This window comes from Gekko japonicus, unplaced genomic scaffold (genome assembly GCF_001447785.1).
Source record: "Gekko japonicus isolate JY-2015 unplaced genomic scaffold, Gekko_japonicus_V1.1 scaffold2296, whole genome shotgun sequence".
Taxonomy (NCBI): Eukaryota; Metazoa; Chordata; class Lepidosauria; order Squamata; family Gekkonidae; genus Gekko; species Gekko japonicus.
The window spans coordinates 92960-107097 of record NW_015174907.1 but is presented as its reverse complement, the minus strand read 5'-3'; the positions used below and the strand labels follow the sequence as shown (position 1 = coordinate 107097).

Genomic DNA, 14138 nt, shown 5'->3' with positions numbered 1-14138 from the left:
AGTCAGTGGGGGTGGGGTTGGTGTAGTGGGTAGGAGCGCGGACTCTAATCTGGGAGAACCGGGTTTGATTCCCCACTCCTCCACTTGCACCTGGCTGGATGACGTTGGGCAAGCTGTAGTTCTGTCACAGGTGTTCTTGAGAAAGAGCAGTTTGTGTTAGAGCTCTCTCAGCCTCTCCTACCTCACAGGGTGTCTGTTGTGAGGAGGGGAAGGGAAAGGAGTTTGTAAGCCGCTCTGAGACTCCTTTGGGTAGTGAAGGGCGGGGTATAAATCCAATCTCCTCCTCTTCTTCTTCACAGTGGATTGAAGGCCTCTGTAATAGACACCCCTTTGGAGCAGATTTGTAGCATCTCCGGGACATTACCATTGTAGTTTATGCTCAGAAGGAAGTAATGTGTTAATGCCCGTCCCTCGAGCTGGTATTGTTAGGTATCAGATTGGCTAAGATGTCTCTTGGTGCTCTCCTGCCTTGCAGGGGTGGCCTGCAGCAAGTAGTTCCACAAGTTAACAGTGCCCCAAAGTTGAGCTGTCAAGCTCTTAAGGGGAATTCACACTCAGAGATCGAATTGCACAGCTGCCCGTGTCTGAGAGAGGGGGATCCGGACCCCTCCGAGAGAGGAGCAAGATCATGCACAACTGGGAGAATTCCCACTCACCCTGAAATTCACAGAAACAAGTTCTGAATGAAAGCATAGTTTATTCTGCGACAGGCCGATAACAAGCAGTTAACAAAACCCACTTAGCCTTCCAAAGATGAGAGAACAAAGGAGCAGAGAGACACACACACACACACGCACAGGTACACCTGACAGCGCACTACAAAGCCACAGCCAACAGAATCTCCTCAGGATGAGAAGAAGCCACAGCCGACAGACTCTCCTCAGGATGAGAAGAAGTTGACCATTTGCTGATCTCTTGGACTCCCTCTTATACCATGTTCGAAACAACAGCCCTGTGGTGCCACATCACGTCATCATGAACATGCGTAGTTACATGTTCTGTGCATGTTGCCATTGTTCCTGATGGACAGGACTGAGTGGACCCTCCTTCGGTTCTTATCTGGACTTCAGTGACTGTATGTCCTCATTGGGCGTACCTGGGGGTGGTCTTTATTCTCTGTAACAAGCAACCTTCGAGGGCCGTAAGCCAGTCTCCTGGCTGTCTCCAGCCAGCGCAAGGAGGAAGGTATGCTTGTTTCTGAGAGAGAAGGCAGGCTTTGCGCTTCTTAGAAAGACAGAGAGGCCTAGAGGATTCTAAAATGGCTTCACTTTGGTCAATAGAGAAGCCTAAGAAAACTGGCGGAAACCGCTCAGAAACTGCCGGGAAATGGCTCAGGAGCACAGGGTTGGCTTTCGTTATCTGTTGGTGTCAGGATCTGGGCTGTGCCACCAGAGGCCTGCTAGGCCCAGGGAGCCTGGCTAGCCGTAGGTGAGGCTGGGCCTACAACTCCCAGAAGCCCCTGAGAGGTTTTGGAGCCAAGATTGACCAATAGGAAAACAGGAGGGCTTGGAATAAAAGATCTGGAGCAGCAGGGAAAGCTGTTCTTCCCAGAGGGCAGGGCCAGAAGGGACTGAGCCTGCTTTAGGGAAGAGACCCTCATCCTGAGGGAAGGGTGAGTAGTCTAAGGCCACTTGGAATAGTGAGCTAGGGACAGTATATATTTAGACGCGTTAGGGCATTTTATTTCTTTTCACCCACTTACTGTTATATTTCTGCACCTTGTTTGTTTGACCTCTTATAAAATAAACTATTTTCATTGTTCACTCTGCCTGGCCCTCACGCCTATTATTCGGCCAAAAGGGAGGTGCTCTGGGCCTTCTCAGAGGAGCCTGGAACCAGAGTGGTGGCAGCGTCAGGTGACACCCCACCTGAGCCGTGACGGTCAGTATGGACGGTTTCAGTGAAGTGTAACGACAGAAGCCACGTCACGTCTTTTATTAAGGCGAACCAACCTAAATACAGTGAGTCCTCCAGAATTCTTCATCCAAGAAGTTCTTTCAAGGGCCGTAATCTTAAAGACCCTTTGTGAGTGTCCCAGGTAGATTGTGCAGATTACATGGGGGGGGGGGGAGCCAGAGTCGTTTGAGAGCTGGAGGTGCAGCTAAAAGAATAACCGCTTGTGAGGTGACAAGGCGAGGTGTCAAAGGCTGCCCGCTCGCGAAGTGGCTGAGATAGATTTGCATTATGTGGAGCCCGAGACCACCTCCTTCTGTTTCGTTTCAGAAAAGATCTTCTCGTCCCTCATCCCCAAGTGTGAAAAGTGTCAGAGTGTGGTGAAGCCAGGTGAGAGTGGCCCTTTTGGAAAGTCTCCCTCCTCCCCCCAATCCCCACCCCTCCTTCATTCTTCAAGTGCATCTGAAGGTCTTTGGTTGTAGGGCAGGGGTCCCCAACCTTTTTTTAGCCTACGGGCAACCTTTGGAATCCTAACCCAGGTGGTGGGCGCAGTCACAAAATGGCTGTCGCGGGAGCCAACCACAAAATGGCTGCCACGAGAGACAGATCCAACCGCAAAACGTCAGGGAGGAGAGAAGTTGTGCATGACTCGAATAGTAACTCTCCAGCATTTCAGGCGGAAGCTCTGCTTAACAGGAGGCCTTTTAAAATGAAGATATTGTTCAAAAATATTTTCTTGTTAACGCGTAGCTTCCCTTCAGAACAAAGTCTGAGTCCGGAGGCACCTTGAAGACCAACAACGTTTTATTCAAGGTGTAATCTTTCGTGCGCACTGGGTCATCAGACCCAGTGAAAATGATGAAGTGTGCACGTACACGAAAGCTTACCCCTTGAATAAAAGTTTGTTGGTCTTCAAGGTGCCGCCGGACTCAAACTTTGTTCTGCTGCTTCAGACCAACTTGGGTACTCTCCGGATTCTAGCTTACCTTCAGTCACCCAGTGAAGATCCTTGTGCCGTGGTGGGAGCTGCTGCCCAAAGTATTTATTTATTTATTTCATTACATTTTTATCCCGCCCTCCCTGCAAGCGGCTCACATTTATCAGGAGCACGTGCCGAGTCAGCATAAAATATTCAAAACAAATTAAAACAATCACACCATAAACAGATAACAAGCTAACAAGTTAGTGCTCGCCGTGGTGGTCGTCCCTGCAGTAGTTTAAGAGTGGCAGTTATAAAAAGTTGTTCTAAAATCCCGATTCAGTGGTATTCCGGCCTCCCACACACTGTGGCTCGATCTCCATGCAGGGCCAACCCTCCACCATAGACGTTACTACTAATAATAGTTGGCGGTAGTGGTGGTGGGCGGCTCCTACTTGAAAGCCTGGTGGAAGAGCTCCGTCTTGCAGGCCCTGCAGAACTGTACAAGGTCCCGCAGGGCCCTGATCTCTCCTTGGAGCTCATTCTACCAGGAAGGAGGTGCCACCGAAAAGGCCCTGGCCCTAGTAACAGCGAGCCTGACCTCCTTAGGGCCTGGAATAATTAACCGATGTTGTGACCCCGACCGTAGTGCTCTCTGGGGTCTGTATGGGGAAAGGCGGTCCCTCAGGTATGTCGGACCCTGGCCATATAGGGCTTTAAAGGTAAGTACCAGCACCTTGAAGCGAATTCGGTGTGCCATTGACAGCCAGTGCAGCGCCTTCGACACCGGTCAGATGTGCTCCCATCCTGAATCGGCACAGCCAGTCAGAAGCCCTGCCGGGCAAGAGCCCCACCCAGCCACATTCACTTTTTAAAAACACTTGGGAGGCACCAAGGGAGGCGCCCGTGAACGCCATGCCGCTCGTGGGTGCCACGTTGGGGATCCCTGGTTTATGGGCTGCTTCACGCATGCATACCAGTTGATCCCTTGGCAGCTAGTGGCTGGAAGCGAGTGAGAGAGCCCTTTTCCACCCAGCCTCACAATGAGCATGTGAAAACAGACCTTATCAGCTTGCTAGTCAGGGAGGGGCAAGAAGTCTGCAGGGCCCCCCGAAGCTCCTCCTCCAAGCACTGAAAGTCTTCTCTGGATTTCCCCCCTGCTTTCGGCAACTTCACTTGCGTATCTTGAAGCACGTTTTCTCAGCTGTAAGGATGAGACATTTGCATGTGCCTGTGCGCTATATATATTTTAACGAAAACTGAGTGCTTTGCTCCCCTGGAATCACAGCACAGGTGCGTCCCTGACCAGTGGATATGTGTCTCTTTACACAGATATTGTCTTCTTCGGGGAGAACCTGCCTTCCCGTTTCTTCTCTCTGATGCAGTCGGTAAGTGCCCCTCTTGCCTTGCCCCTCCGTGGTTGCAGGGCTCCTGCAGCCATAAGCGTGCTTGCCTGCCTTTGGATCATCGTGTTGCCGATAAGGCATGTGGTACAGTGGAGACCGGATCTTTGGTAAACCTCTGTGGTTTTATGGTTTCATTTCTTTTTAGTGCCATTTAATTTGATTGTACTTGTTCCTCACAAGGCACAAAGGGGTAATGTGGACTTTAAAAATAGGGCAAAGAAGAGATTGGATTTATACCCCGCCCATCACTACCCAAAGGAGTCTCAGAGCGGCTAACAAACTCCTTTCCCTTCCCCTCCCCACAACAGACACCCTGTGAGGGAGGTGGGGCTGAGAGAGCTCTGACAGAAACTGCTCTTTTTCAAGAACAGCTGTGCCAGAACTATGGCTTGCCCAAGGTCATCCAGCAGGTGCAAGTGGAGGAGCGGGGAATCAAACCCGGTTCTCCCAGATTAGAGTCCGCTGCACTTAACCACTACATCAAACTGGCTCTCCAAGAAGGGCAGGAGGGTGCATTTGGTGGTCCAGTAGAGCTAGCCCGATCATGTCAGATCTCAGAAGCTACGCAGGGTTGGCTCTGGCTAGTATTTGGATGGGCAACCTGCAAGGAATACCAGGGTCATGACGCAGAAGCAGGCAATGGCAAACCACCTCTGAAATGTCTCTTTTCTTGAAAACCCTATGGGGGTCTCCATAAATCAGCCGTGACTTGACGGCAGGGGGGGGGGATCAGCAGCTGTGAGAAGCTCCCCCCCCCCCAGCAATCTTACAGCAAATGAAGGGGACAAAAATGATGTCAGCCACTTCGGAGTCAGGCCACCCAGTGATCCAGTTGGCTGGAATCACCCACGTGACCAGTCCAGGAAGCACTGCCCTCATTCCTGATCAGCTTTGTGTTTTCCCTCAGCGGTGCCATCGCGTAGCCAGATCCGATTGGCTGTGTAGCGCTGTGACATCAGCACATTCACTGTTTGATTCCTGATGGGCTGAGATTATGTCACAAAGCCCTTCCCGAGGGGGGGGGGGGGGAATGGCACTGCAGCAGATTAGGGAGCAGGCAGGAGCAAAGACCAGGATTCAGAGAGGCCGAGAACAGCGGGCACTTTACTCTCCCATCCCCATAAATGCGCCTTTCGTGGAGCTTACGGGGTGTTCTTCCACGCAGCCCCGTAACTCTCAGCCAGCTCTTGCATAGTGCAGTGTAGCGCAGGTACAGTTTACTTCCCTTTTGTGGTCAGAAATTGCTTGGTGTTCAGGGGAACACAACCACTTAATGCCCTGGGTTCCCACCTTAAGACCTGAGTGGGTTCCCTCTTTCCTGGGCAATTGCCAACTGCCAAAACTGCCTCCTGGGGTTTTGAAACCACAAGCTGCTCTGCAAACTCTAATGAATACAAGCATGCTGGAACTGAGCTTTACCATGGCAAAATCCCAAGCGTGGCTCTGAAGTCTGAAAAAGGTCTGCAGTGCATCAGCTGGTGTGCTGTTTGCTTTAACCGCTGCTGCGTGTTCTTCTCTTGTAGCTGTTTTAAAAACATTTCTATCTTGCCCATCTGTCCAAAAACACAGCCTTGGGGACAGGTGGTGATAAGACACATGCCAACAAGGGGGGCCCATCAGTTTGGTGCCAGTTTGGCATAGTGGTTAAGTGCACGGACTCTAATCTGGGACAACCGGGTTTGATTCCCCACTCCTCCACTTGCAGCTGCTGGATGACCTTGGGCAAGCCATAGTTCTGTCAGAGCTGTTCTTGAAAAAGAGCAGTTTCTGTCAGCGCTCTCTCAGCCCCACCTACCTCACAGGCAATGGTTCCTCTAAGCTGTGGAATCTTGTGAGCAAAAATTCTACCTTTGTGAGCTACTGGCATTAAAGTTGTGAGCAAGCGATTTGGCTGTTGCACGAATTAGTTTGCTCTGGAGCCCTCCTTCCTGAGCTAAGACAAAAATGTGTGAGTCAGAGGCTGGAAAACTGTGAGCTAGCTCACACTGACTCTGCTTAGGGGGAACACTGCTCACAGGGTGTCTGTTGTGGGGAAAGGAAGGGAAAAGAGTATGTAAGCTGCTCTGAGACTCCGAGTGAAGGACGGGGAATAGATCCAATCTTCTCCTCTTCTTCTCCTCCTTCTTAACAACACTGTTGAAAACTGGATCTGGTAAATCCATTTTGCAAATGGCAGAACAGCAGGGCTTTCCCCTGGTGCAAGGGATCTTCCCTCCATGGAGTGTATCCGCAGGCCCTAACTCAAGGCCACTTAAAAACCAGCATGGTGAAAACTAACACTGTCTGAAACCAGAATAATTAAAAGACAGGAAGAGACCAGCCTGTCAGGTAGCCCTGTCAGTGGTCTGGAATGTGGAGGGGTGCCCTCCTTTTGACTCTCCGCTCTCTCTGGCTCATCAACTGTTTGCTATCTCATGCTTGACCTTGTAGCCGCTCCAGCTGTAGCTTACTTGGCTGGGAAGGTTAACGGCTTTTTGGCTTGGCCCGCCTGGGCAAGATATATCCATTGGCTCATGCTTACAGGGGGGGATGTTTGATTTTACTATAAGTCAGAGGCTCTAGTACTGATGGGCCATTCCTGACACAAGCTGTACACGTGTTCATTAGTGCTGGACTCATCAATAAACAGTTATCTTCTTATGAAGCCCTGTGTGGTGTGACCTGAGTATCTCAGCAAAAAAATGATAGTTGGTAAGAGGCATTGGAGCCCCAAAATGCAGGCCAGGCCATGGAGTGATTTTTTTGGAGAGTGGGAGGGGCTTGAGCTCAGGCTGGGCAGTGTTTGTGTCTGGTCCCTTTGCATCAGCTTCTGTTTTTCCCCTCCTCCCCTTCCCATGCAGGATTTCCGCAACGTGGATTTGCTGATCATCATGGGCACCTCCCTTCAGGTCCAGCCCTTTGCTTCCCTCGTTGGCAGGTAGGTGTCGTGGTTAAGAGCGCGGACTCTGATCTGGGAGGACCGGGTTTGATTCCTCACTCCTCCACTCGCAGCTGCTGGGTGACCTTGGGCAAGCCCTTGTTCTGATAAGAGCTGTTCTTGGGAAAAAAGAGCCATTTCTGTCAGAGCTTCTCAGCCCCACCTGCCTCACAGGGTGTCTGTTGTGGGGGGGGGGAAGGAGTGTGTAAGCCACTCTGAGACTCTCTCGGGTAGTGAAAGGCGGGGTATAAATCCAATCTCTCCTCTTCTTCTTCTTAATGGCTTGCAGGTGCTGAAGCCAGCGGTGAGGGAGGATCCCGGCCTTTTCAGGAGTTGCTGGCATTCTCATGCTTTTGCTTTTCTCTTATCCGTTCCAGGGTGCCCACAAACGCTCCCCGGCTCTTGATCAATAAAGAGAAGACTGGGGAGGTAAGACCTGGCTTGGTGCCTTGGAACACAGCAGCTCAGTTTCTGGGCAAAAAAAGGGGGGTTTTTTGATGAACTGAGAGGGGTCGTTTCCAATCAGCGTGAGAAGGATATTTTCCCCACTTCTTCCTACTACTCTGTGGTTTTAAAAGAAGGCTGGGAGAAGCATGCCAGCAAGGTTGAAGATGGGTTTGTGTTTGTTTGTTTTTTGCCACCAATGCTCTCTAAGCTGTGGAGTCCTGTGAGCAAAAATTCTGCTTTGTGAGCTGTCGGCATCAAAGTGGTGAGCGAGCGATTTGGCTGCTGCATAAATTAGTTTGCTCTGGAGCCCTCCTTCCTGAGCGGAGACAAAAATCTGTGAGCCGTAGGCTAAAATAACGTGAGCTGGCTCACACTAACTCAGCTTAGAGGGAGCACCGGTTGCCACTCCTCCATGCCTTCGTCCCTTTTGGGGGGAAAGCAGGGAATCTGCGCAGGCCCTGAGCCAGTCCGGCTGCCAGGGAACCGGTGTTTGCGTTGCCCATTGCTGAGGGTGGGACTCCTTTTTTGTGTTTCACAAAACTGTACCCCCCCCCCGGACTAAGACCTCAGGGTCACTTGACCGAGTCCCGAGTGAGGATAGACTCGAGGCTTCTCGTGAGGACACTGAAGGGCACCTGAAGTTGGCCTTCCTGGCCCTCTGTCCCTGTCCCTCATAGGCTGCTGCCTGGAGCCACGGAGGGCATCATCTCTCCCTATGTCTTGCCCCCCAAACACACACACACACACACACACACACACGATTTTCCCCTGTTCCATCGTAGCCTCACAGCAACCTTGTGAAGTAGCTTAAACTGAGATGGGCCACAGTTCAGTTCCCGGCGGAGTGAGATTGTCTTTTAAGCCGGGCTTTCCCCAGACCCTTTGACCTGGGTGCCAGGCCTTGCTTCGGTGTCCATTACGGGAGCAGCCCTCTGCAGCCGAGCGTGTTCTCCCGGCTCTCGGAAGCTTCCGCTCATGCAAGAGCAGCGCCTTTCAGTGAAATGAAAATCTCTAGCGCCAGAAAGGGAGGGAGGGGGGGAAATGCACAGCAGAGGATGTGGGTGGAAATGGAGGCTGCGCTGCTCGGCTGGCTTCACCACACCGGCTCTCTCTCTCCTCTCTGTTTGGTGGCAGAGCGACCCTCTCATGTCCCTGATGGGCTTCGGATGCGGGATGGACTTTGATTCCGAGAAGGCGTACAGGCAAGTCCCCGTGGGGTCCGGAGCCAGAGAGGGACAGGCGGCTGAGCCACAGATCCCACTGTGGGACACAGAGTTATTAAAGAAGGGGGACTGAGAGAAGTGGGGAAGAGCTGAGGCTAGGGAAGACAGAGTCTGGGGACTTGGATCGATCTCAGGAACCAGCGTGGGCCTTTAGCCGTCCCCCGTTGCAGGAGATTGATGCAAGTTCAGGTGGAAAAGCAATTTGCAAGCCACACTCTATGTATTGTTGCTGAAGGGTAGGGGCCATAACACTTCCCTTTAAAGGAACACTTCCCTTTAAAGGAACACTTCCCTTTAAAGGAACACTTCCCTTTAAAGGAACACTTCCCTTTAAAGGAACACTTCCCTTTAAAGGAACACTTCCCTTTAAAGGAACACTTCCCTTTAAACATTTACCCTGAAACTGGCCTCAGTGAGATCCCGAACTCGTCTAAACGCTAAAACTAGGCACCATTTAAACATTGTTTTTAATAACGCGGTGGCGGACTTCCGCCTAGGCGAACACCGCCAATGCTTAAAAAAAATGGTGGGCGAAAAGCGGAAGCCTCGGGCAGCTTTCGAGCGGGAAGGGGGTTTAAACCGGAATTGGCTCGACACCGCAGGAGTGATCAGATGTCAGAAAAGTGCGGCTGGAACCAGAGAGGAAACATACCACTTGGGGACCTGATATCAAAATACTCCGGGTTAAAGCAGTTTTGAGCCGGAATGCGACAGCTGGGGACGGGAGGCAGATGTTGACTGTGTGATCGCGCAGATTTATTTATTTATTTATTAAATTTGTATCCCGCCCTCCCCAAACGGGCTCAGGGCGGCTAACAAAAGAGCCATATGCCATAATTGAACGGCTAAAAACATAATAAAACAAAAAATAAAATCCATTTCTGAGGCGGGCCGAAAGCGGACTAAACGGCCCGTCTGTGTAGACGTGTGTCTCTTCAGGCCTTCCTCTGCATCTACTGGCCCATCTTACGGGGCTCTAGAAAGGATTCCAGAGCTCAAGTGTGTGAATTGGTTTGCGTGCTCCATATCCAGTTCTGGCTGTGTAGCTGTCATGATCTGTGCAGGACTGGGAGACGGGGCCTGGTTCGGCCTTGTCCCAGGAGAGACTTGCATGGCAGTGGAAAGCAGACACAGCCTACAATCCCCACAATGCTTGACGATGGTTGTAACCAATCAGTGTCCAGGGATTCCTGAGGTGATGGTTACATACTTTGTGGGCTGTGGAGAACTGCGTTCTTTCCCCTCAGAGAGCTAAACTGAAGGGGACTGTGTTCTTTTGCTCTTCTGCAGTCTTGTCTCACAGAGGGGACAGTCTGGTCTGAGGAGAAAGATCCCGGCAGGAGGCCTGGTATAAGAGGGCTGTGGGCCTGGAAATGGTAACTAGTTAAGCGAACTAGGTAGTCGCGTTAGATTTGGTTATTTTTGCCTTTAAACACGGTTATATCTCTTAAAGCGCCTTGTCTTGTTTTCCTTGCCCCAGTACTGTGTTAATAATCCATTTGTTTAAGTGTTCTCTGCCTGGTCATCACGCCTACGTTCTCGGCTTTAAAAGGGGGCATTTTGGATGGGCTTGGGAAGGTACCCTGGGCCTTCCCAAGGGACCCGAAGTCCAGAGTGGTGGCAGCAGAAGGTGGCGACCCCCTGGGGGTCATGACAGGAGCGTTTGCTGTTCTCAACTAAACCACGGTTATTATCTGGGTCCCTCTTCTCCCCCTCCCCCAGGGACGTCGCCTGGCTCGGAGACTGTGACGAAGGCTGCCTGGCGTTGGCTGAGCTCCTAGGATGGAAGGTATGTGTCACGTGAAAGGGGTATAGTGGAGGCCAGTGCTCCCTCTAAGCTGAGTCAGTGTGAGCGAGCTCACAGTTTTTTAGCCTCCAGCTCACACATTTTGGTCTTAGCTCAGGAAGGACGGCTCCAGCGCAAAATAATTTATGCGGCAGCCAAATCGCTCGCTCACAACTTTAATGCCAGCAGCTCACAAAGTAGAATTCTTGCTCACAGGACTCCACAGCTTAGAGGGAACATTGGTGGAGGCACAGCCTGGCTGGGCTCCAACTGGTAAAAACAAGTGGGGTGGGTGGGGGGTCTTTCTAGGCTCCCTCTGGTATCCACGAGGTGCCTTGCCCTCCTTGGCTGAGCGACGGCTCCATATCCCACCTACCTTTTCTTCCTTCCCTTCAGAAAGAGCTGGAGAAACTGGTGAGGGAGGAGCACGCGGCCATAGACGCCAAATCAGGCCAGGCTGTCGGAGACGGGGCAAGCGCCTGCAGCGCTCCGGCGAAGGAAGCGAAGCGGCCACCGTCCCCGAAGAAGAAATGCGAAGAGAAGTAAAGAGGAGAGTGAGACTGTTGATCCAGATGCATTAAACGTTGAAGCCAGCCGGCCACCAGCTGAATGAACCTTTTTCGCCTCCTTTAAGCTTCCTGCGGGAACTCGCCCTCCTGGGGGGGGCCTATGGAGACGGAGTTTCCTGGGCGGTGCCGCAGGGGGAGATGCAAGAGCGCAGTGGGTCCCAGGATGGGGATAGAAGTGAGAACGATACAGATCCTGCTTTGCCGTGTTTTCTCTCTGCTGACTTTTGGGGAGTGTTTGCTTTTGAAGCCCCACGTTTCTAGAATTCTGGGTGAGAAGTCGGATTCTCTGATTAGCAATATGATCATCGGGGGGGACGGGGACGCTTTATTCCGAGTCTGTACCCTAATCCGGTTTCCGTGATTTAATCCCCTCCCTGCTTCTTGTGGAGGAAGGAAGTTTTAACCAATTGGGTGAGGATTATTCTTCACAGGGCCTTCTTCCTGGCTGGGATCTGGGAGGCCCGGGTTCAGATCCCCCCACTCGTGCCACGGAAGCTCGCTGGGGTGACCTTGGGCCAGTCACACCCTCTCAGCCTAGCCGACCTCGCAGGTTCGTTGTGAGGATGAAACGGAGAAGAGGAGAAGGATGTAAGCTGCTTTGGGGGCCCCACTGGGGAGGAAGGCAGGTTATGAATAAAGCAAATCAAACTTCTCCGGCCGAGGAAGGGAAGCTGCGAAAAGTGGCCGGAAGGGCATCACTAACCGACCCTTTTGATTTCTCGGAATGTAGCGGATTTTTGACAGCGTCCAAAGCTTTCTCTTGTCACTCGCATTAAGCTGTCATAAATGGCAATTAAACTCAAGCACCTTGATACCCAACGAGGATTCGGTCTGTCTTTCCCTGCATGGGGCTGTGCTCCCGCCCGTGTTGTCTCTGTGCATGCAGGCCTGGTCTCCTTTGCAGAGGGCTGTTTGGCAAGCAGCAGGCAGAATCACAGAGCCACAGAATCACCGAGTTGGAAGGGTCCCTCCAGGCCATCTAGTCCAACCCCCCCTGCTCAATCCTTGACAAGCGTTTGGCCAGGTGCGGCTTCAAGACTGCCAGGGAGGGGGAGCTCACCACCTCCCTAGTAGGCAGCTGATCCCACTGTTACTCGTATTGTAAAAAAGCGAGAGTAGCTCACAAATATCAACCGGTCCATTAAACCAGACAATTAAAACAGAGCCCTAAAACTGTCAGTCCTCAGCAGGTCTCTCGACAGCTGTCCTGTCGCTGCCCTCTAGCTGCAGGGCCAGTTGTTCAGGTGACCACTGGCGTGCCGAAACTGTCCTGATGTCTAGTGGACTGAGTTGACCCGGATGACCCAGGCGAGCCCGATCTCGTCAGGTCACGGAAGCTAAGCCGAGTCAGCCCTGGTTGGTACTTGGATGGGAGGCCGCCAAGGAAGTCCAGGGTTGCTCCACAGAGCCAGGCAATGGCAAGCCACCTTTAATCACCTCTCGCCTTGAAAACCCCATGGGGGTTGCCATGAGTTGCCGTGACTTGACGGCCTTTTCCACCCCCGGTGGATTGAGTGACTGCGTTTTTCCGAACCTGAAACCAGCTTTACCGTTGGAACGAAGCTGGGTGCTGGCAGAGATCACGCCGCTGGGGGCTTCTTCAGGCCTCGTCATGTGCCTCAAGAAACCCTTTCTGGTTTGTATCCTTCTGCGCATCGTTGTCCTTATGCCAGAGGGTGGCAGTGTCTTACCGGTGTGAGGATCTTACACAGAAGGCTGAAGCAACTGAACTTCTGGTGTTTGCAGTGCAGTCCTGAACAGGTCTGCTCCGAATCTTACTGTGATCGACTCACTGGTTTTTTGTTGTTCAGTCGCACAGTCGAGTCCGACTCTTCGCGACCCCATGGACCAGATCCCGCCAGGCCTTCCTGTCTTCCGCCGTCCTCTGAAGTTGGCTCAATTTTATGTTCGTTGCATCTATGACAGTGTCTAACCATCTCATCCTTTGCCGGTCCCTGTCTTCTTTGACCTTCAATCTTACTTGACCCCAAAAAGGTGTTCTTAAGACTGCATAGACCAGGGGTGTCGAACTCATTTGTTATGAGGGCCGGATCGGACATAAATGAGACCTTGTTGGGCCGGGCCACGTGTGTTATAAAATGTAATGCCAGGTAGTGGAGATATAAACTTTATAAAGGACACAAAACACAAAGCGTTTTTTTAACTTAAAATAAAAACATGCTTAAAATATTAGCTCTGTAAGCTGGAAACCTACTTTTGATTTATTGACATTCGTCACAGAAATCTCATGGCCAGGGCTCTGAGTCTAGGACCCAGGTGAAAACGTGAAATGGCCGAATGATTAAGGAAGTCTGGCGAAGCAAGCGATGATGCAGCAGAACTGGAAGCAAGAGATGGCCGGTTCCACTGTGGGCCTAATAGAAGCCCTCTGGGGGCCTGATCCGCCCCCCGGGCTGCATGTTTGTCACCCCTGGTGTAGACCCTGTGTTTTAGCCCCTAAATGTCAGGTCATGAGGAGTTCACACACCCTGTCTGCTGTGGTTCCTGGAAACATAACTTGCTTTCTTTTCTCCCCTCTTCTTGACATTTTCAAACAGCATTGGTAGTGTGGAGATGGGGGGGATGTTTAACCTTCAGGTGTACATATGTAGAAAAGCCACAACAGCCTTGGAAAAGGCTGCCTTGTGTGTTTCGTCAGGCATGTCTTTGAGATCAACTTGAGCTGAGAGCTCACATATTTATGTCCCGTTTTGATACCTCCGTGACTGCTCCTGCATTCTGTGCTCCATGGTGGGATTGTGGGTTCTAAACCCCTCCTGGCAAATCCCACCCATGTCGCAACTCTGATTTTCAAATTCATAAGAACATAAGAGACGCCAATGTTGGATCAGGCCAAAGGCCCATCCAGTCCCAACACTCTGTGTCACACAGTGGCCAGAAATACCAGGTGCCATCAGGAGGTCCACCAGTGGGGCCAGGACATTAGAAGCCCTCCCACTGTTGACCCCCCTAAGCAC

The 14138-nt window shown here is 51.7% G+C and overlaps 1 protein-coding gene across 1 annotated transcript in view; it reads left to right on the top strand.

Moving 5' to 3' along the window:
* The window catches only part of SIRT2 (sirtuin 2), a 28318-nt gene extending 16648 nt beyond the window's left edge, over window positions 1-11670 (top strand). The window contains 8 exon segments of the mRNA XM_015425018.1: window positions 800-859; window positions 2199-2283; window positions 4145-4200; window positions 7059-7135; window positions 7513-7564; window positions 8717-8784; window positions 10528-10594; window positions 10988-11670. Of these exon segments, the coding sequence (XP_015280504.1) occupies window positions 800-859; window positions 2199-2283; window positions 4145-4200; window positions 7059-7135; window positions 7513-7564; window positions 8717-8784; window positions 10528-10594; window positions 10988-11137 (615 nt within the window). The 3' untranslated portion in view covers window positions 11138-11670.
* Window positions 11671-14138: the final 2468 nt, after the last annotated feature.